Raw genomic sequence first — 23750 nt, forward strand, 5'->3', positions numbered from 1 at the left:
TCAGGTAGATGAGATTCTCTTGCTGAGAATGATAGTCAAGGTGGTGTTGGTGCGGAATAGCAGTAGTGAGGAATGGAAGAGGAAGTTGACTGCTGACTCCTAGGAAGATTGCTGAGGGGCTCAGCTGAGGGTGGTGACTGGCATTTATACCGCTATCAGCCTTCAGGCTTCCATGCTACTCTCCAGTGGCTGAAAAGACCCAGCTCAAGGAGAAATGGGTGGGAACTTGCCAAAACTCTTGGGGAAAATGGGTCTGCAGAGTTTAATTAAAACAGCACCTCACTTTGGGTTTCACTTCCTTTCTGACTGCCCCTGCCAAGTCCCACAATCCTGTCAGCAGGTTTTGGTATGTTCTCTTCACCTAATGGCAAAACACTCTAGCAGGACAAAATGATGGATAACGCTAGCCCGGCCGAGCAATACGGGGCTTGGTAACTTTATCTGCGCCAGTCTTTGCAACACAAAACTTGAGTGAAAAAAATAGCTATAGAGCTAACATCACTTATTCCGGATTAGACATTGCGCCAAATGTCTACAAACATTTACGTACAATGTTTTACTTAATCTTCAAAAAACTATCTGTGAAGGGTACTATCATTAGCTCCGTTTTACAGATAAGAGGCTTGGAGCCTAAAGAAATTGGTAATTTAAGGTTACTTGGCTAGTTGTTGGCGGAGTCACCCAAGTCTGATAACAGTATTCGCTTTAGGCGCAAGTGTTACGCAAGTGAATGTCAGTCCGTAAGAACGCTGAGCGCTGTAACATATTATGAGTGCCCATATCGTCGGGCACATACGGTAACCGCAGTCCAGCCAGCACCCATCCCGTGACCCGGACACTTGACGCTCACGCGCGCAGTCGCCGTGGCTTCCTCTAGGAAGGCTGAGGCGGCCTAATCTTGGTCAAGGTGTCGAGCACGACTCTATCTGGGCTCGACTCCTTCTGCCTGAGCGTCTGATCCGAACGTCGTGCGGGCGGAGCAGGGAGGGCGGAGCCGGCGCCCGGGAGAGTTGCGGATTGGAGGGGAGGAGGAACAGAGGGCGGAGCCTGGGGGGGGTGGCGGACGAGAGAAGCTGCAGCAACCATGTAAGCAGCTTTGCCTTCTGCCGTAACCGCCGGCTGCCTGAGAACCGCGGCACTGGGCTCTGAAGCTGCCTTCCTGAGCTTGGACCCGGTGAAGCGGGGTCTGGGGTGGAGGGTGGCCGGCGGGGCCGCGGCGGGAGGCGCAGGTAAGGGAGGGGGATGGCGCGCGGCCGGCTGGGCCTGAGAGTGGTGAAGAAGGCGGGTTTAGGAAGCTTTGGGGCCGGAGCGGAGGGGAAGTCTGAAGTGAAGGCGAGAGCTGGGGCTTTGCAGCCGCGGCTGCGGCCGAGGCTGGGCAAGGAAGGGCAGAGAACCTGTGCCCGCATTCAGGCGGCTCCCTTGATTCCCCGGCTGCCGCTTGTCTGGCGAGTGGGGAAGGGAGCCGGGTGGGGCTGTTCTGGAAGAGGTTTCCTTGGAAGCATTTGAAGTTCTCTTGCTCCTCTCTTGTCCCGTGTACTTGAACTTATTTCGGAGATGCATAGTCCAGCTCCTCCTCCCTCTGATGGATAAGCTCTGAGCCTGTGTTTCGGAGGTGTATGCGTAGGCTGGACAAGAAAGTTCCTCGTCTGCAGAAACGGTACCGGTAGTGGGGTTTCAAATATGTATATACCTCCTTAAATGCTTGCCTCTGCTCTTTGAGGCTATTCCATGTGTACTTATGTTTCAAAGTCTCTTGAGGAGAAGACTTGATTTCCCAGTTAGTATTTTCCCCTTGTTTAGAACGTTCTCAACAAAAGGATGAGAATGGAATATTTTTAGGAATTAGGGGCCTTCTGTTCTATGTAGAAGTCACTGTTAAGGCATTCAAGAAATACGAGAAATGCTGGAATTCTGTATTAGTCCAGTTATTCTTGTTTATCTGGTGAGTGTATTTATTATATTATCCCGTACTGATTCAATGCATCCTTTTGTAAAACTACTCCGATATTGACAATAGAGGTGGTCTCTTGGTATATTGTAGTGTCTTATTTCTGATTTATTTGAGTCTTGATTTTTGGCACTCCCACTATCAGGATTCTTACATAAAAGTTTCTTAGTTCCTTTCGATTAGATTCGAGTTTGTGACAAAGAAGGGCAGGTTAAGTTTCCTTTGCAGAGCAAGACTGCTTTCCTGTGTCCTCTCTTTTTCTTCTTTCTGGGAAGAATAATATGGATCATATGGTTTTCCTTTAGAAAACCTCCATCTGTTGGTATGTCGATCAAAAATTGAACAAAAAAATCTTTGTAGATGGAAACTAACATTTCTAGTATTCAGTTGTCCTGCATTGTTAGATATATTTTGAGTATTAAAAAAAAAAACAAAACACTGTACTTAGAAATGACTGAACTGATACTTGCATTTTTCTGTTCGCTAAAATTTTGGTTTGGCTGGTAGAGCAGGCTTATTTTCTAAATTTCAATTCCTGACAAGCCTTTTGATAGTGCTGAGTGGGTCTGCATATACTAGTCGCATTCAAGTGAGAAGAGGCAAAGTGCTGGTGATACATGAGAGGTCTTTGAATGAGTAAGTGAATGCTTCTAATTACCTCTCAGATAGGAAAGCATCCTAGTTTGTATCACAGACAGTTAGTTATTAAGCTACCACAGAATAAGAGTTGTAAGGTAAGTTTTTTCAGGGTCCTGGTATTATTATGTAGTTATTAATATTCACCCTGTGTGATTGTATTGTTTTAGAAACTACACTGGTGAGTGTTTGCATGGTAATTTTTATCCTCACATCTTCAGAACCTAATAAAAGTTTCTGCATGGGTGACCCTTAGGTGTGATGCTAAGACTTTAGGAAGGTTGCTAACTCTCCTTCTCATGTTAACTTGCGTCAAAGTAGAATGTAGGATGTTCTCTGAGGCCTTTAGGTTGTTACTGCTGTCACATTATTCTTTCTCTCCAGGACCCTCTTTTTTTTTTTTTTCCTCTTTTTACCTTTTTGAGTTTACACTTGATCAATCACCAGCTGATTTCCCAATCCTTTATGCTGGAATATGGGTTGTCAAGACACTTTAGAAGGACATGTCCTTTCCCTCTTTCCTTCTTCCTGTTCTCCCCCTCCTCCTCCCCCCTTCCTCCTCTTCGTCCTCTGCCCCTTCCTCTTCTCCTTCCTCTTTTTCTTCCCCCTCCCTCCATTCCAATAAACATTTGTTGCCAACATTCTCCTCATCAGTGCTTTTATTTTTGCTTTGTTTAATTAATAATCAATTAAAGTTTTAATTTGGCAGTGTCCTGAGTAGTTAGAATTCAGGTAGGCCAGAATTGAAAGTCTGGGAAGAGCTACAAGATAATTTTGCTCTAAAGACTAATTCTGTGCCTTTTATGGGCAAGCACTCTGCTAAACGTGCTTCACATATACTGTCCCACTTAATCACCCTAAGCCTCAGTTTCCACTATGTAAAATGAAGATGGTAATACATATCTCACAGGGCTCTTACCCAAATTTACTCAGCTAAGATATTTCAGAGTCAGAATTTGAAACCAAGAGTGTCTGCCTCCAAAACCAATGCAAACTCGAGATATCTCTTTAATTGAAAGAAGACGTAATTAAATAAAATGCTGCCCTCAGGAAAAAATAAAGAGTAATTCTGGGGTAAAACTTGGCATCTAGTTACAGCTCTACCACTGACTAGCTATGTGACCCTCGAGAAAGTTGTTTTAGGTTCAGTGTACGTTGGTTGCTTCAGAGGTAAAATGTGGTAATAAGCCCAGCTCTGTATCTTTCAGGCTTTTATAAAAATGAAATGAGATGGTAGATAGGATTTTGAAAGTGAAAAGCATTTTGTAAGAGTGTAGTGTCCTCCTTGTAAATATAAATTAGATTACAAGCTATAGCATTTTAATGAGTTATGCATAATTCATGGTCTTCTCTTTGAAGTATTAATCAATATGGCAGAAAATAGACATCAGTGCTTTTCTGTTACCTGCATCTGGTGATGTGGTTAGCTTTACAGCTTTGGTTGAATTATAATTTTTGGTTATTTAAAAAAAAAGCCCTTTAAGATATTCATTTTAATGCCTATGAATTTAGGCTTAAAAGGAGAAAAACCAGGCTCCTGTGCCTAGGAGGACATATGATGGGGATCAATCAGCTTGTTGATTTGGATAGTTCTTATAGGTGATGAGGCATGGTTTGAGGTAACTTTTGAGGTTATATAGAAATGTCGTTAAGGGATGACTGTTTCATTTCCTGTTCTTGGAAATATTCATTTTTTATATTTTTTTGAAAGAAAACATTGAAATAAGTAAAATAAAACTTTGAGGAATTTGTATGCTTGTGTAAAACCAGTTTTCCCCTTTAAAAAGCTATTTTTTCAAAAAAAATCTTAAAATGAAAACTATATAAATCATGTGAAAATCCTCTTTTTTTCCTTTTTGCCTGCTCACATTTATGCCTTCAAAGTTTTAATAATTTTTGTATTTTTCTGTATTTGAATAGTAATTTTGAAAATGAGATTGACTATATGTTCCTAGTTTTAGGTAATTGAGACTCTTCCTTATGATCTAGACTTCAGTGTTTTCAAGTCTTAATTTGGAGTGTATGCTGAACTAGATTTATTTACTCATTGGTTTTTTTAGGTCTGAATTTTTGAAGTCAGATTTCTAGATATTTGGATGCTGTTTGGAATCAACCTTTGGGCTTCCTGAGGAACTTACTTTTGCTTATTTCTTTTGTTTACTAGACTCATGAAATGGCCACAGATGATAAGACTTCCCCTACATTGGACTCTGCTAATGATTTGCCTCGATCTCCTACTAGTCCTTCTCATCTCACACACTTCAAACCTTTGACTCCTGATCAGGACGAACCTCCTTTTAAATCAGCGTATAGTTCTTTTGTAAATCTCTTTCGATTTAACAAAGGTAAGACTTATTCTTAAAGATCAGAGCCCCTACCATCTTGATTCTCTGAAATTCTCTTGTTCAGCTTTCATGCTGTGTCTTTGCAAGAAAGTGAAATATTAACAAGGAGGTAGCTTTATAATCATAAGTCACTGGGGTTAACTGCATAAGAAGAGAAAGCTAGAATTTTCACTTTAATCTTATTAATTATTGGCAACTGAAGATCAGAATTGAAAACTAAATGTTAAAAGGGGGTCTCTTTTTAAAGAGAAGTTAGCATTCCTTTTTTTTCCTTTCTTTATATATCTCAGTTTTCTTAAGTTCATAGAATGGACTCTTCTCTTTTAGGGGTTAATAGCCAAAAGATTTTAATTAAAGCAATGAAACTAAAGGACCAGCACATGGGAGGAAGGGTTCATATTTTTCAAAAATTGAAAGCTGTCAGCAGGCTTGTTGTTGATCTGTTAAGGTATACGTTTAATGACACCAAATGAAAAGATAATTTTAAAATGAGCTCTTTTTAAGTAATATATTTTTTACTTGTTAGAAGAATTAAAAAAAAAAAAACATGGCCTACATCTTTTGCTTTATATTTGCCTGTATTGTTTGAAATGTGTTAGAAAGTAATCCCTCTAGTTGTAACGGATTTGGGGGTTAATAGTTTAATTAACTCAGTAGAAATTTTAATAGTATTAACTGACTTTTATTAGCAGTCATGTTTAAAGCTCTGTAAAACCTGTTAGTCCATTTTGAAGACAATAATCTTTTTTTTTTTTTTTTTAAGGAAACTGCAACAATCTTATTTTTTAGAATAGTTTTAGATTTATGGAAAAATTAGGAAAATAATACAGGAAGTTTTCATATACCCCTACACCCAGTTTCCTGTGTTATTAACATCTTACATTGGTAGAGTACGTTTATTACAATTAATGAACTATTATTGATACATTATTAGTAACTGAAGTAAGTATTTTATTCATATTTCTTCAGTTTCTACTGAATGTCCTTTTTCTGTTCCAGGATCCTGTCTAGGATACGTTACATTTAGCCATTAAATGACAGTAGTCTTTTTATTTAGCATATATTTATTGAGCACCTACTATCCACTGGGCACTATTTTAATAGTACAAGGGATCTATCCCATAAATAAAGCGGAACAACAAAAAAAATCACTGCCTTCTTGTGGAGCTTGCATTCTGTTTCCTTAAATATGCTCAAGAAATTTCTAATGAAAAGTAAAACAGGGACTTCCCTGGTGGTCCAGTGGTTAAGACTCCGTGATCCCAGTGCAGGGGGCCTGGGTTCGATTCCTGGTCAGGGAACTAGATCCCACATGCTGCAACCAAGACCCGGCTCAGCCAAATAAATATTAAAAAAAAAAAAAAAAAAAAAAGTGAAACAAACTGAAGGTCACATATACCAAGGATGTAACTTTGCCACCTTCTTTGAATTTCTCTCTCTTTTTTCTTTAAGAAAAACCTAATTTTTACTTAGGCATGTAATACAAGTACACATTCTTTCCTAAAAAATTCTCATCTATTTCCTTCTCTTTGCTGAACTCTGAGTCTTAGTTTTTCCAATAATTCCAAGCTTTTGTTTGCTGCAGAGAGAGGAGAAGGGGCTCAGGGAGAGCAACAGTCTCTGAGTGGAAGTTGGACCAGCCCTCAGCTCCCTTCAAGGACACAATCTGTGAGATCACCTACACCTTATAAAAAACAGCTTAATGAGGAGCTCCAGCGGCGATCTTCAGTGTTAGGTATGACACTGTTCTCATTTCATTCCTCTCTGTGTATTAGACTTTTCCCACAGTCATTGTGTTTTGCAGGTTGTTTATTGACTTAACTTTTTTGCTATTTGGAATAGTCAGGTGCTCTTAAGAATTAATGAAACTGTTACCTGGATAACTGTTGATACCTAAACAAGAGTTCTTAAACATTTCATTAAACTTTAGGCAAGGCAGAGCTTTCTTTGACTGTTTTTTGATTAATTACTTGCTTGGGTTTCAGCAGAGGACAGTTTGCGACACCCCCAGGAGAACACAGGTTAGTTTCAACTTTGTGACTGACTGCTGCATCTATTCTTGGGGTGGCCAGTGTAATGTGATGTGCATGCCTCTGGCTGCAGAAGTCTCTCAATTCCATTAGTGGGCTGCCACTTGCTCTTGGCCTTCTGTCCTTGTCGGGGTGCAAACTGTCAGTGTGGCTGGATAAGCTGAGCTCCTCTTGCCTGTTTGTTCTCCATCCTGGTCTGCTATGTGGTCATGTCCTTCATTTTCATGCTGTTCTGTTGAGTACAGACTGGGATCAGCCTGAATCCACAGACTAGATAAAGTGAGTTCTTTTATGTTTTATTTCTGTTAGATTATTAAACTCAGTGCAGTGGTTTGCCCAACTCAAGGTGACAGGAGAAAGGCAATGAGAGGTAGCGTAAGAGAGGGAAAGGAATGTAGCATTGGAAATCAGGTGTCCGTGAATGTCAGATCCTGCCTTGTCTGGCCAGTCTTCCCCATGAGGTCTTCGAGTGAAAAGTAGGCAGGCACAGGTGATGGTTGTTGGCAGAAGGATACTTTATTGCTAGTTGAGACTTGGCTCAGAACCTTCTTCTTGGCTCAGAACCTTCTTCAGAGGAGAAGGAGAAACCAAGCAGAAGAAGAGTTTCACGCTAAGGACTGGAGCGGAGCTGGCTGTATCACCTCTGTAGGTTTCCCAGGGCAAAGGGACTCAGCCTGGGTCATGTCAGCTGTTTGGAAGGAAGAATCAGAAGGTAGGAAGGGGGAGAGAGAGAAGTGAGCTCTTTACTCCAAACGGATGGAGGGAAGAGACCATCCCCACTTTTAACCTTAAACTCTCCTTAGCTCTTGAACCTGGCCTGTGGCAACACTCCTATTTTTGTTAAGGGAGCTCTTTTGACTAAATCCTATACTGAGTCAAGCATAGGATTTCTTTGTTTATAAAATTGAGGAGTTGGACTAGAATCTAATCATTTAGGGGTTACAAACTGACAGCCTACCAAACCTTGCCTTGGTGTTTTGATAAACTTGAATTTAAATATCACTAGGTGGAGCTTGTAATGTCTAGTTTGCTGCAATCCCCACCATTCCTTACTGTCTTTTATCAAGTCCACTTGATTCTTTGATTCTGCCTTAGCTGCTAGAGGCATTTGAGTTTCACAAGCCTGGGACTGTTTTACCAATCTTTTCCTACTAAAAGGCTGTGATTCCACAATCTACTAGCTCTGTGACCTTGGGAAGTTATTTAATTTTCTAATATTCATTTTACAAGGGAAGCAACTAAGATGATTTGCTTGAGGGCAGAGTGCTAGACCAGATTTTCTCTCATGTTTCTTTCATCTTCATCCATGATGAAACCATCATCTGTTGGTTCCAGGAACAGTCTTGCTCCTGCTTTTTCTGTGGATGATGCTGTTTTTACTTTCTCATACTCCTAAGTGGCTAAATGCAAGGGGCTTCACAATTAATTGTTGCCTGTGCATGGGAGCACAGCCTTACTGTTCTAACAGCTTCGTCTGTCTCCTTTTTCAATTTGTAAATCATGGAGAGTTGGTTTATCATAGAGACTCAAGAACAATTTGGTCATTCTAATACACATACATTTTTATTCTAGTAATAACACATCTGAGGTATCTGCTGAAATTAAGATATTATTTATAGAAAGATAGAGTTTTCAAAGTTTTCTAACATAGGTGCTGTTTAGATAATTATTTCCGTAATTAATATCTTGGAAAGTTCTTCGTCAATTTAGATTTAGATACCAATTTCACATTTTTTGTAATCTTTTCTTTCCCACTCAACCAAAACAAAGAACGCCTAAATCTAATCTAGCAAACAAGTGAGTTTGGGAAGGATTTAGAGAGGGCTATTTTCCATCTTGCTTTACCATAGGTTATTAGGGTAATGAGTTTAAGCTAATAAGGATGTTCATCCTTTTTGTCAAGCCACCTCTACTTCATCCTTAGGTTTAATAACTGCTGGAGCCAGGAATAGGTAGAAACTTCAGTTGTAATCTTGCTCTAAAATAAGGAAATGATACATGACAGCTTTGGTGGACACAAAGCTGGAACATGGGCGTGTTTTATTATTGACAGGACTGGCTTCAGTATTGCTGTTTCAAGAGCAAGTGATCCCGTCTAGTTTGGAACTGTAGGAGTAGGGAGGTGGCAGGGAAGGGTAGCATTGGGGTTCTAGCAATTCTCTGGGGAAGAGAAGTCTGCTTGGACATTGGTGAAGGGAAGTTTGTGGATAAATTACCATCCTGGATGTTCTGAAGTCTGTCAGACTATGGGGTTGGCTATTAAACTCCTTTCTGATGATCTACTCCACGAGCCTTTGGGTTTGTGGTCTGCAGACTGAACTGAACTGTTCAACCCTGTCGCTGACCTGTTTGACTGTAGAGACTGGGCTAGGATAACACACGGGAATTGCTTTTCCTTCTGTTAAATTTCTCGCAGGTATTTCTAGCAGGACCGAAGGGCCCAAGAAATCATTAATGAATTTTGGGCCATGTTAAGTGATGCTCCCATCCAGGCCTTAAAATCATCAGTGGTCTCAGACAGTGTTTGTCTCAGGTAGCCCTCATTTGCTTGTGAAGCAGTGTTTCACATGGTAATAAGAAACACTTTCAACAGCCTCTTACCCTTATAGAGACTAGTTTTAACTTTCAGTCTGTGTCACTGGCTGGGAGAACGTAAGTATTGATATATGCTAAAAATAAGAGGTACTTTGCATTGGTACTAGAGACTATTAAGGTAGTTTTTTGTTTTGTTTTGTTTTGTAAATCTGACTCAGATACCAGAAGGAAGGCAGAACCTGCCTTTGGAGGTCATGACCCTCGTACAGCTGTTCAGCTCCGAAGCCTCAGCACAGTATTAAAACGCCTCAAGGAAATCATGGAGGGGAAGAGCCAGGTACTGTCTAGAGGCTTTAGAAGATTACTTTTTAAGCACTTACATGGGGACCATGCGGTACTCACTAAAAATGGTACAATGCCACTTGAAAGAAAGTTCAGTTAATACTAACTTCACCTGTGGACACCATATATTTTACTCATAAGTTCCTAATTTTAATTTATCAATTTTTTTCATTTTATGGATTGTGCTTTTTGTGTTCTGTTTAAGAAATGTTTTTCTAGCCCAGGGTAGTAAATATTCTCCCATAGTTTCTTTAAGAAGCTTTATTATTTGTGTGAAGTATATGGATCAAGATTCATTTTTTCCCCCATGGATGTCCAGTTGGACACAGCACCATTTTTAAAATTTTTAAAATTTATTTATTTATTTATTTATTGGCTGTGCCACACGGCATGCGGGATCTTAGTTCCTGGACCACGGATCGAACCCGTGTCTCCTGCAGCGGAAGCTCAGAGTCTTAACCACTGGGGAAGTCCCAGCACCATTTTTTTTTTAAAGACCACCCTTCACTGACTGCATTACAGATCTTGTCAGAAATCCACTTATATGTGTGAGGGTGAGTCCATATATGTCCAGGGCTCTCCTTTTTCTTCCACAGCTCCATTTTTTCCTTCCACTAATACTCTGTCTAAAATTACTGTAGCTTTGGAATAAATCTTAATGGCTGACATTATACGTCCTTCAGTTTATTCTGCTTCAAGATTGTTTTGGTCATTTTGACCTGTTGCATTCCCATATGAATTTTAGAAATAGCTTGTTAATTTCTGCAAAAGAAATCTAGGATTTTGATTAGCATTGCATTTGCCATTGCATTTTAATAATCAGTAGTTTCAAGAAGCCTTCACACATTTTTATTGTTACAGGATAGTGACCTGAAGCAATACTGGATGCCAGATAGCCAGTGTAAAGAGTGCTATGACTGTAATGAGAAATTTACCACTTTTAGGCGCAGACACCACTGCCGACTGTGTGGGCAGATTTTCTGCAGTCGTTGCTGCAATCAAGAAATCCCTGGAAAATTTATGGGTTATACAGGTAAATGAGCTGTATTGACAAGTTTACAATTTTTAAAGGTCATAACAATAAGATAGTTATAATACAGTACCCATGTTAAGTCATTTTTTAAATTTTGGACATCATTTGTGAGTTATGGGGGGTACAAACATGAGGGAGACATGGCTTTGCTTTTAAGGACCTTATAGTCAAATAATAAAGTAGATGGGGATATTCATAAATAACATGAGTAAAAGACAGTGTATCATAGATGCTACCAAAAAACCATGGGACCGTTAATGTTTATTAGACAAGTTGGTTGGAGTGATCACTAATTTATATTATTATGAGAGTTTTTATTTTACAAAATACAGATATTCCTTGAGTTATATGACAGTGTGCTTTAACAAATTGCATTTACTCATATTCTTCCCTAAATTTTAGTAATATAGAGATTTAAAATTATTTCTTGAAGCTGAAAAAAACTAAACGGTGTGTGTAGTGATTAGGGAATGGAAGTAGAAGGTGGGCAGAAGTTACCAAAAAGAGAACACTTCTCTTTTTTTTAAAGTATATATATGTGTGTGTATATATATATGTGTGTGTGTGTATATATGTGTGTGTATATATATATATATATATATAATTTAAAAAAAATATTTATTTATTTATTTTGGCTGTGCCAGGTCTTTAGTTGCGGCATGCGGGATCTTTAGCTGCAGCATGTGAACTCTTAGTTGCGGCATGTGGGATCTAGTTCCCTGACCAGGGATTGAACCCAGGCCCCCTGCATTGGGAGCGCAGAGTCTTAGCCACTGAACCACCAGGGAAGTCCGAGAACACTTAGTATCTCTCTCATGTTATTTTTATTATCATGTAGATCTTCCTTTTGGCCTTACTCACTTTAAAAAAAAAGATTTTTTTTTTTTAACCTAAACTGCTTCAGAGTTCAGACCCCAGTTATCTTTCATCCAGATTATGGCTGCAGCCTTTAAAAGATTTTTTTACCTTTAGTTTTTCCCTATCTCGAATTCATTTTTCATACTCTAGTCAGTATCTTGTTAAATGCTAATTTGGTCATGTCAAATTCCCTTGCGTAAAACCCTTTCAGAGTTCTCATTACCTTTAGGATAAAATCCTGTCTTGTTAATATGGTTGGTGTATGGATTCACTAGGGCTTTCTTAACAAAATACCACAAACTGAGTGGCTTAGGACAGACAGAAATTTGTTGTCTCACAGTTCTGGAGGCCAGAACTACCATAATAGCCCTCATTCCACAGGTCAGGAACAAATGTAGGGATTTTGTCATTTGCTGAGTATGTCTATTCCAATTATATATTCTAGAACTGAGGGATAACCACAAATGGGTTCGGGGACTCACTGAACCCACTGTAAGATGGACCTAAGCTGGAACTCTGTTGATCACCTGACCTCTGTAAGCCCCTGCTGTGACTTGAAACTATAGTAACATTTTGAGCCTCTTGGAATTAGTGTTAATTCAGTGCCAAAGTCCAGTCATCTCCTAAAAGTTTGACTGTTACGTTTTTCTCAGTAAACTGTCACTCTGGTGAAAGGCTATAGGTCCTTTGGGGAAGCCTTTTAGGAAGATAAACAGTATACATTTTTTGGCAGTGTAGTGGGGTCCTTCCTCAAGGTGACCCAGCCTCCCTTCATTCAAGGAATTCTGGGTCTGTAAATGGCTTAAGTCTGAGAATTGGTTGAGGGGTCATGACTCTTTTTGATTCAAGTTTGAGTTTTGTTCACTTGATCTAGAACTCTTTTTCTTATACAAATTCAGTAAGAGTTTAGAAGACTGCCCATTTACTTTTAGGAACACCATGATGAGATGTGTCATAGATCTCTGTATATGTTACACTATTCTGCTTACAGCTTTGACTCTGATGTCTGTTCTGGTAACATGCCTACCTTGTCTTTGGCAATTAAATGCCACCACTCTGCCCCTGCCAGCCTGGGATCCAGTGGTCCCCAGTGTGTTTAGATTACCCAGTTCAGCACCAGCAGTTCCCACTATAATGGGTGACTGCAAAGCTCTACAGGGATGCTGGGGCTCCCCTCACAAATTTTTTTTCTCATAGTCATGGTGAAAGGTATGTCCCCTGGATCCTCCTGGGGCAAGTGAGCAGATCTTACTTGGTAAATCTGCTCTTAACAGTCTCCCTAAGCTTTTGGATCCCTTCCTTTATAGCATTCCAGGGTAATTCTGGCATTTCAACTTCATTTAGTATAGGACACTTTTGGTCCATGTTTTAGCCAACCAACCAATTAACCAGACTGTTAGAGCCCCTTTGAACACCTTGAGCTATAACATTAAATCCAGAATCTCTGCTTAGTGGGTCCATATCAATAGATCCAGTTTGATCTGACTTTATGTTCTTTCCAGTATTATTCTATACCCTTGGTAGCCATTCCCACACGTATTCCCTGGGTTTCTGTTTGTCTAAATTGGAAAAATCATGTAGTTCTTTTGGAATGTAGTGTACTTCCTCATGGGTCACACTTTATAACTCTCCTTTCAGGGGACCTGAGTCTTATAGGCCTAGAAGCAAAGAGGGTAGTGGGAGTGGGTCCTGAGGAGAATAAGCAAGGTCTTGCAAGGCAGCTAACTCATGGGAGGCCGTTGTGAATTTCTCAGGCAAAGCAGGGTTAATCTCAGACAGGGTGGAAAGGCTACTTCTACTCGCAAAGAAGACTAAGTAGAAGTTGGCAGTTCAGTGTTCCCAGCTTCCCCAAATATCCCCTTCCAGTTTTCAGGATCTCATTCCTTTCTAATCGATGCCCTAACTTTAATAGATGCACTGTAAGGTTAAGTGATTCAGTGTGTGTTGTGGTTCAGTCACTTGCATGATGAGACTCTTGGTTTGATTTGCAGCAATCTCAGCTCTGCAGCTGTATATGGTTTCTTTCAGGGAAGACATAGACACTTTCAGGTACATTGTACAGTTCTTGAGCTGGGAATCTGAATTCCTGATGTCATTCTTTTCCCTTTTTGTCCAGTGCAATTAGGAGCAGCTAATCTCATACTCATTAGTTTGACAAAAATGTCCTAAGATGTGCAGTACATGGTCAATCAGGTCTTTGCCTCTTCTAAGTATTTGATTAGGAGTATCCATAGGTGATACTTTACGTGACTCTGTTGCCCCATCACACCGTGGACTATCAGCATTCTCTTTACTACTGGGAATAGAGTACTTATTGCCTTTAAATCTAATTAGAGAACCAATTCCAGAAACCCAAAAACCAATTCAGAAAATTCAACCTTAAGATTTTGTTGCTCTAGAACTTCTCTTGGTACCAAAATTTGTATTAGGGTTCTCCAGAGAAACAGAACTAATAGGGTATTTACGCCCCCCCCCACACCCCCCCAGCACACACACATTTATATAGAAAGAAAGATTTATTTTAAGGAATTGGCTCAAGTGATTAAGGGAGCTGGCAAGTCTGAAATTCTTAGGATAGGCCAGTGGGCTGGAAACTCAGGCAGAATTTCTGTCTTAAAGACTTGAGACAGGGCTTCCCTGGTGGCGCAGTGGTTAAGAGTCCGCCTGCCAATTCAGGGCACACGGATTCGATCCCTGGTGTGGAAGATCCCACATGCCGCAGAGCAACTAAGCCCGTGCGCCACAACTACTGAGCCTGAGCTCTAGAGCCTGTGAGCCACAACTACTGAAGCCCGCGTGCCTAGAGCCCGTGCTCTGCAGCAAGAGAAGCCACCGCAATGAGAAGCCTGTGCACCACAACAAAGAGTAGCCCCCGCTCGCCACAACTAGAGAAAGCCCGCGCGCAGCAACGAAGACCCAACACAGCCAAAAATAAATAAATAAATAAGACTTGAGACAGAATTTTTTTTTTTTTAAGAATCCTCAGTCTTTGATCATAAGGCCTTCAAATGATTGGATGAGATCCATCCATATTATGGAGGGTAATCTGGTTAAAGTCAACAGATGGTAAATGTTAATCATATCTTAAAAAAAAAAAAACCTTCACAGTAACAGCTAGACTATTGTTGGACCAAATAATCAGTCTTGCCAAGTTGTCACATAAAGTTAACCATTGCAGATGGGACAATGAATTCTGGACACAATTGTATATCCAGGCCCCGAATAAATACCTAGAATACCTAGGCACATAGAAACAGATTAATGAATGTGAAGTTATAGTGGTGTAGCAGTGCTATCTCTGTATCTGCCATAAAACTTTCTGATTGTATGTGTCTCTTGTCTCCAGTGGACTGAGTTCTTTGATGGCAGGGCTGTGTCTCATCGACCTTTATACCACGTCCTTTAATTTAGGCATGCGCTCAGTAGGCCCTTGCTGGTGAGGATTCTTCAGGAAATGAAAACTTTTCTGGTCAGGGTTGGCTCCCTTTATTGATCTGATCATTTTCATTCTAATAGCTGAACGATGAAGGGAGATTTCCTTTACAGTGTAAGAACCAAGCCTTTGTTATGGCAACTTAAAGACCTTTCTGCAGGAAGTAATTTCATCTCCTTACTACAGTTCTACTTTGGTCAGCCGGTGGTGGTATGTCCTAGCACTCTCATTTATCCTGGACTGGAATTCAACTTTTTGGGGGGGCTCTTGATTGGAGATATCGTTCTTTAGATTCATCTGTTGAATCATGGTGTTAGAAATGAGTAACACAACAAGTGATATTTAATTTTGCTTAAAATACATGCATAATTTAATAAAGCTGAGTACTATGTAATAGTTGTCTTAAAATGAAAAATAAAAGACCCTTTATTGTACTTGGTAGTAATTATGGTAAAAACGCAGTACAGTTGACTTTCAGAAGTCTTTTGTTCATGTCACTTCAGTTCTCTAGTGTTAATGGTAAAAAGAATTAAGGTAGAATTGTTACATAACATGTTATTAGTAAAGTTTAATTATCTTACCTCCTTTTTTAGTACACTAAATTGTTATAGAATCACACAAAAAATTGTTACAGAAAAAGAGGGTAGAAATGAAAACTTACATTTGGGCAGGACTGCATCCTGAAAAAAAATACATTTAAAATTATTAAATAGCCTTATTTTTTGTCTTCCCGAGAATATTTCATTTCCACCCTTACTTTCACTATAAGAATTTCCTTTATACTTCCCCCCCATATTTCATATTGCTTGTAAGCCAATTTTGTTAGTTTGTTTTTAAAACTGTGCCCCCTTGTGGAGGCCACTCTTCATGGCTTCATATAGATAACTAAATAACATTTTCTTCCTTACTTGTTATTTAGGGAAAAAGTGTTACTTCTATTTGTGTTGATTTATGTACTCAATTAAAAAATTTTTTTTTCTTGAACCTCCTGTCTCTGATAGATCCCTTACTTCACTTTTGGAACCTTGAGGAATATTCTTTTAGCAGTTTTCTAGTACCTTGAGTCATATTTTCTTGTTATAAATATTTGAGATAATTTGGATACCTGGATGGATTTTGCATAATGATGGTTTTTAAAATATATAACAGAGCTAACAAAGTTACTTCACTTTTAAAAGATGTCTTTTTTGGTAGTCTTTACTTGAGGATGGTTTCTGTTATTAGATTAACTATTAACCCAAGGGTTTAATATGTTCTGGTAAGTAATATATTAGTTATCTTTTACTTAATTTTCTTTTTTTTTTTTCCTCCTAGGGGACCTCCGAGCCTGTACATACTGTAGAAAAATAGCCTTAAGTTATGCTCATTCCACAGACAGTAATTCCATTGGTGAAGACTTGAATGCTCTTTCAGATTCTGCTTCCTCTGTGTCTGTACTTGATCCGAGTGAACCCCGAACACCTGTAGGGAGTAGAAAAGCCAGCCGCAACATATTTTTAGAGGATGATTTTGCCTGGCAAAGGTACTGTCACTTACATGTAATTTTATTTATATTTGATAAATACTGATAGTCTTGTGACCTAAGGGTGCTTTAAGTTAACATCTAACTTCTCTGAATTGTCTCCTGAAAATACACCGTTTTCTCCTTTTTTCTCAGCTTGCCTTAGGAAGGATCACAAGAAGATGTTTATGGATAGTGATAATGTTGACTAATTAGAATGTTAGCTCCACCAGAGGAGAGACTTTTTCTTGTTTGCTCTTCTACACCTGGCACCAAGAACAGTGTATGGCGTATATATGATCCTGATAATATTTGTTGAATAAACAACAGAAGTTATTTCCATTAATAATTTCTAATGTAGCCTTCTTTGAGAAGGAGGATCCTCCTAAGATTTGTGTTCATAATATTTGCAAATGAAATTAGGTTTTTTCCCTTCCTGAGGAACATTTCATCTTTTTTCGTATGTCTAAATATGCTGCACTGTCTGGTTGTGGAGGATGTTACTCTTTGTTTACCTGGAACCGTTTGAATTAGAATCCTAGGTTCATCAGTTTCTGGTTGTTTTTCGTTAGCTAGGTAATTTTCTCATGCGTCATACCACATATGACCATGTCAAAGTGCTTGAAGTTTTCACTAGCATCTTTCTGTTATTTTCTCAGTTACCTCTTAATGGAGTGAGGAATTAATAGGTAACCAATGAATTTAGGCAAAAGTAAAAAATGAATGAATTATACCTACATTCAACATGTATGAATCTCGGGGATATAATGTGGAGGAGAAAAGAAAGTCACATATGATATAGCCAGTGATTATTTATAGAAAGTTCAAAAATATACAAATGGATACACTATCTAGGGATACAAACATGGTAAACTTAAAGAAAAGGAGGAGAATGATATATATAAAATTTACAACAGTAGTTTCATTGAGGGCAGGGAAGGGAATGGGATTGGGTCAGGGGAACAAGCACTTCAAAGTCGGTGGTAATGTTCTTTTTCTTAAATTGCTCCATGGGTGCATTGGTGTTTGTGGCATCATGATTCTTTATACCTTACATATATTTTATAAGTTTTGAAGACTGACTCTGCATTTAATGAGCAAGAAAGAAAGGAGAGGGATTCTTCATTTCTTACTTCAGTAAGCAATGCCATGTGGATGCCTGGCCCTGTTGTGTGAGCCCAGAATTGGCAAGTGTGATTTAATAAAACAAACCAGGTTTGAAAGCTTCCTGGGAGATGCCGGATAGGTGTCAAAGGCAGAATAACTTTAGGTTCTGTGCTAATAGTTTAATGTTCATTCTCTTTTAGCCATCATATCTCTGTGGTAGGCACTACTTTCTCCTTTTGACAGATGTGGGTGCTGACGTTCAGAGAGATTAAGTAACGTGCCCAAGGTCACACAGCTAGTAAGAGGTAGAGCCTGCACTTGGACCTAGGTTTGTGTGACTCTGCAGTGCTATTCCACCTAGTTATGGGGACTGAGAATAAAATATTTGAACTCAGGATTCCGGCCCCCCTCAGAGCACTTCAATCTTGTATATGTGATGTGAGAAGGAGTTCTACAAGTCACTCAAACAGCCAATTTTATTATTTCATTGACACCCATTATACTTAATAAACTCTCTTTATCACTCTTTTGGTATTTGATATCCTTAAGACAAAAACCATCCTATTTCCACTTCAACTAAAAGAAGAAAACAAAAATGACCCATAAGCTCATTATTGCAGAAAAACAACCTGCTTTTAAATGTTAAAGCATTTTATTGAAATTGGATTTGCCTGTAGCTCTCTTAAATCATCTCAGTATTTTCTTATTTTCTTTATAGTTTGATTCATCCAGACTCCTCAAATACTGCTCTTTCAACAAGACTTGTGTCTGTTCAAGAGGACGCTGGGAAATCTCCTGCTCGAAATAGGTAAACTGCCAAATGAAAGCACTGTTCTGTGTCTGGTTTTTCTTTTTTATAGTAATGAGAAGAACAGACATAAAATGGATGGGATTGATTGTTATACACTTTCTTAGCTCTAAAAGCTGAACTAAACTGTCGTTTCCTTTTTGCTAGTTAGCTGTCACTTGCATTCTCTCAGTGGCCATTTTCTACTATTCTCTATTGGCTTCAGATCTCGGAACCTTCATTCCTTCTTTCTTCACGCTTAACAGGTGACCTCTCCTTCAGTTACACAGCAGAGGGGAGATAACAGACGAGGGTGTCCTCAACTCTTAACATCACTTACCAACTTGATTACAGTTGCAGCTCATTCTTTTTCTCTTCACTTCTGATTCTCCACTTGTGTTCTGGTTCTCATCCCTTACCAGTTTTTATTAGTTATCATATTAGTGTTCCTTATCTTTCACTTCTCTCTGCTGACTCCTTACTGTCTGCATTTAAACAAGCTCAAGCCTTACCTATTAAAAACAAACAAACAAACAAAACCCCTCCTTTGTGTTTTACCTCTAGTTATCTGTAGTCTCAATTTATTTTCTTAGCCAAATTCCTTGAAATAATAGCCCATAACTGTTCTATACCTGCACACTTCCTTCTCCTTTTCAACTTACTAGGGTGTTACTAACATCCACACCTCCCCACCAAAAATACTGTCATTACAAAATCAATTGGTAAGTGGTTATAAACCTGAAGAACAAGATATCTGACTCACCATGGTTTAACATACTTTCAATTTATTCTTTCAACAAGTAATTAATAAGTACCTACGAACTACGTACTTGTATAACAGTGAATCAAATAAACAAAAATTTAAAGCATACGAAAACATAAGGAATAGGGGAGGAGGTTGGAATTTTGGTTTTTTTTTTTTTAGATTTTTTTTGATGTGGACCATTTTTAAAGTCTTTGATTGAATTTGTTACAATATTGCTTCTGTTTTATGTTTCGGATTTTTGGTGGTGAGGTGTGTGGAATCTTAGCTCCTTGACCAGGGGTCGAACCCCCCCTTCTCCCCCTCCCCACCTCCCCCCAGCATTGGAGGCGACGTCTTAACCATTAGACCACCAAGGAAGTCCCAAGGTTGGAATTTTGAGTAGTGTGGTCAGTGAAGACCTCACAGAGATGGTGACGTTTAAGCAAAGACTTGAGGAAGTGAGGGAGTAAGCCGTGTGGAAATTTTGTAGAAGAGTTTACCAAACAAACAGGGAATTGCTGGTTCCTGAGAGGGAACATGTCTGGCAGGGAATAACAAAGAGTCCTGTGTGCCAGGAGTAGAACCTTCTTACAATTCATTGTAAGGACTTTGTCATTTAATGAGTGAGATGGGAAGCCGTTGTAGAGTTTCATTTTTTATTTATTTTGAAAATATTTTATACTTGCAAAAAAGTTGCAAGTAATAGAATAAAATAAATTTTCATATATTCTTCATTAAGGTTCACTAATTTACATATTGCCCATTTGCTTTGTTACTTTTTTTTCTAGACTATTTGAGAGTAAGTTGCAGACATCATCATCTTTTACTTAAAAAAAAATTTATAAACTCCACTTTGTAGAGCAGTTTTAGGCTCACAGCAGGATTGACCGGAAAGTACAGAGAGTTCCCATATACCCCTGCTCCCCACAACCTCCCTCACTATAACCATCTCACACTAGAGAGGTATGTTGTTAAAACTGATGAACCTACAATGACACAGCATTATCACCCAAGTCTGTAGCTTACATTAGGGTTCACTCTTGGTGTTGTACGTTTTGTGGGTTTAAACAAATATGTAATGACATATAGTCACCATTATAGTAAAGTACAGAATAGTTTCAGTGTTTTAAAAATCCTCTGTGCTCTGCTTATTGATCCCTCCCTCCCTGCCTCAACCCATGGCAACCACTGATCTTTTTACTGTCTTCATAGTTTTGCCTTTTCCAGAATGTTATATAGTTGGAGTCATACAGTATATAATCTTTTCAGGTTGATTCCTTTCACTTAGTAATATGCATTTTAGTTTCTTTCATGTGTTTTTATGGCTCGATAACTCATTTCTTTTTAGTGCTGAGGAATATTCCATTGTCTGGAAGTACCACAGTTATATTTATCCACTCACCTACTGAAGGACATCTTGGTTGCTCCCAAGTTTTGGCAACTATGAATAAGGCTTCACAAACATCCATGTGCAGGTTTTCGTATGGATATGTTTTTCATTCATTTGGGTAAATACCAAGGATTGTGATCACTGGATCCTATGGTTAAGAGTATGTTTAGTTTTGTGAGAAACTGCCAAACTCTCTTCTAAAATGGCTGTACTATTTTGCATTCCCACCAACAGTGAATGGGAGTTCTGTTGTTACATATCCTTGGCAGTATTTGGTGTCATCTGTATTCTGGATTTTGGCCATTCTAATAGGTGTATAATGTTATCTCATAATTTGCGTTTCCCTAATGATGTGATGTTGAACATCTTTTCATATGGTTCCATCCTTTCCATCTGTATACCTTCTTTGGTGACGTGTCTGTCTAGGCTTTGGCCCATTTTTTAACTGAGTTTTCTTATTGTTGAGTTTTAAGAGATCTTTGTATATTTTGGGTAACCGTCCTTCGTCAAATGGGTCTTTTGCAGATATTTTCTCCCAGTCGCTGGCTTGTCTGCTAACTCTCTTGCTGTTGTCTTTTGCAGAGCATAATTTTTTAATTTTAATGAAGTACAGCTTATCAATTTTTTCATGGATGATGCTTTAGTGTTGTATCTAAAAAGTCATCTCCATACCCTAGGTCATCTAGATTTTCTCCTATGTAATTTTCTGGGAGTTAGTTTACGTTTTACATTTAGGTCTGTGATTCATTTTGAGTTAATTTTTTAGAAAGGTAGAAGGTATGTGTCTAGGTTAATTTTTTTGCATGTGGATGTCCAGTTGTTCCAGCACCATTTGTTGAAAAGACTGTCTTTGCTCCATTGTATTGCCTTTGCTCCTTCATCAAAGATTAGTGACTATATTTATGTGGATCTGTTTCTGGGCTCTCTGTTTTGTTCCGTTGATCTATTTGTTCTTTCACCAGTACCACATTGTCTTGGTTACTGTAGCGTTATGGTAAGTCTTAAAGTTGGATTGTGTCAGTCCTCTGACTTTGTTCTTCTCCTTCAGTATTATGCTGGCTATTCTGGGTCTTTTGCCTCAACATATAAACCTTAGAATCAGTTTGTCAGTATCCACAGAATAACTTGCTGGGATTTTGATTGAGATTGTATTGAATCTATAGATCAGGTTGAGAAGAACTGACACCTTGACAATATTGAGTCTTCCTAGCCATGAACAATGACTATTTCTCCATTAATTTAGTTCTTTGATATCTTTCATCAGAGTTTTGTGGTTTTCCTCATTCAGATCTTGTATATATTTTGTTAGATTTATACCTAAGTATTTCATTTTTTTGGGTGCTGATGTAAATGGTAATGTGTTTTGATTTTTAACTTCACTTATTCATTGCTGTTATATAGGAAAGTGACTGACTTTTGTATATTAACCTTGCATCATGCAACCTTGCTATAGTTCTGGGAGTTTTTTTGGTTGATTCTTTCAGATTTTTACATAGAAGATCATGCCATCTGTGAAGAAAAACAGTTTTAATTCTTCCTTCCCATTCTGTATTCCTTTTATTTCCTTTTCTTATTACATTAGCTAGTGCTTCTAGTATGATTTTGAAAATAAGTCTTGAGAGGACGTCCTTGCCTTGTTCCTGCCTGAGCAGTTGAAAGGACAGAGTTGCCATTTATTGATATGGGGAAGAGGGGGAGGAACATTTAGACATGTTGAATTTGAGATACCTTCTAGACATCCAACTGAGATATCAAATAGTTGGATATATACATCTAGAGTTCAGGAGAGGGGTACAAGTCAGAGATATAAACTTGGGTGTTGTTATCATGTGGATGGTATTTAAAACTATGAACCTGTGTGAAGATCATCAAAAGAGTGAGTGTGGAAAGTGAGGAAGTAAGGACCAGGGACTGAGACTGGGGAAATGAAGAGGAACCAGAAAAGGAGACTGAGAAGGAGAGACTAGTGATAAGGTGAAAGGGAGTCAGGAGAGTGTGTTGTCTTAGTAGCCAAGTGAAGAAAGTATTGTATTTCAGGGAAGAGGGAGTTATCCTGCTGATACATCAAATGAGATGAAGAGTAAAAACTGACTATGGGATTTAACAATAACATTGGTATAGGCAATTTCAGTGGGTTGTTCGGGGTTCTGGCGAGAGTGGAAGAAGAATTGGAGACGAGTTTTGTTATACTGAAGCAGGGGAACGCACTAGAAGAATGTGAAGTCAAGACAATTTTTTAAAAGATGGGACAAATTCCAAGATTCCTGTTGGCACATATACAAATGTAGAGATAGCTGTGCTAATGTACAGTATATCTCTGTGTGTTTTGAATTAATGCTAATATTGATATATGTCTTTAGGAAAGATGTAATTTAGTCAGTGAGTACTTTCTCTAAATAAAATGTTAGCTAACATTCTTACCACTAGGCTACTTATTTGAATATTTGACAACAAAATTGACTAATTTTCTTTTACTCTTATTGCCACTATATCAGAATATGTGTAGGGATGATGGACTTTTAGAGAAGAAGAATGCATGGATAAAGCACATATTGGACAAGAGACTTTAACTGGTTGAATAAGACATAGTGGCAACTTTTCACTAAAAGAATATGCCAAGTCATGAAGAAGAAAAAAAAAAAAAAAGGAAAAAAAACCCATGAAGAACTGGTTACTTAAAAAGTCTTGTCTATAGACTATATTTCTTTGATACCAGGGTTTCTTATTAAGAATGATTTTTTTGCCTAAACCTGTTACAGACCTGTGAATAATTTCTTAAATTATTTTAAAAGTATCTTTATGCTAGGAGAACATAGGTTTTCAATTGAGACCTGGTTTGAATGGCAGTCCTGTTATTTATTAGCTGAGTTAGACAGATTCCTTAATCTCTGACTCTTGATTTCTTTATCTGTAGAATGGATCTAGTTGTACCTATTCAATAGGATTCTGTGAGACCAAATGAGGGAAAATACATCCTGAGAGGGACTTGAACACATTGTAGATGCTTCTGCCTTTTATCCTTTATATAGAAGCTAAAATTGGGTTTCATTTTTTCTATGT

General features: G+C 38.6%; 1 protein-coding gene across 9 annotated transcripts in view; it reads left to right on the forward strand.

Moving 5' to 3' along the window:
* The first annotated feature begins 1057 nt into the window (after positions 1 to 1057).
* Positions 1058 to 23750, forward strand: part of PIKFYVE (phosphoinositide kinase, FYVE-type zinc finger containing) — a 74355-nt gene continuing 51662 nt past the window's right edge. For 6 of the 9 annotated variants that reach the window (XM_059928571.1, XM_059928576.1, XM_059928575.1 and 3 more), the window contains exons 1-8: positions 1094 to 1229; positions 4749 to 4929; positions 6515 to 6664; positions 6918 to 6950; positions 9713 to 9831; positions 10698 to 10869; positions 16475 to 16682; positions 18487 to 18576. In XM_059928571.1, the coding sequence (XP_059784554.1) occupies positions 4758 to 4929; positions 6515 to 6664; positions 6918 to 6950; positions 9713 to 9831; positions 10698 to 10869; positions 16475 to 16682; positions 18487 to 18576 (944 nt within the window). In that variant the 5' untranslated portion in view covers positions 1094 to 1229; positions 4749 to 4757. The other 3 variants (XM_059928572.1, XM_059928573.1, XM_059928574.1) reach the window with 3 other exon arrangements.

Source organism: Balaenoptera ricei, chromosome 7, assembly GCF_028023285.1.
Source record: "Balaenoptera ricei isolate mBalRic1 chromosome 7, mBalRic1.hap2, whole genome shotgun sequence".
NCBI classification, from domain to species: domain Eukaryota; kingdom Metazoa; phylum Chordata; class Mammalia; order Artiodactyla; family Balaenopteridae; genus Balaenoptera; species Balaenoptera ricei.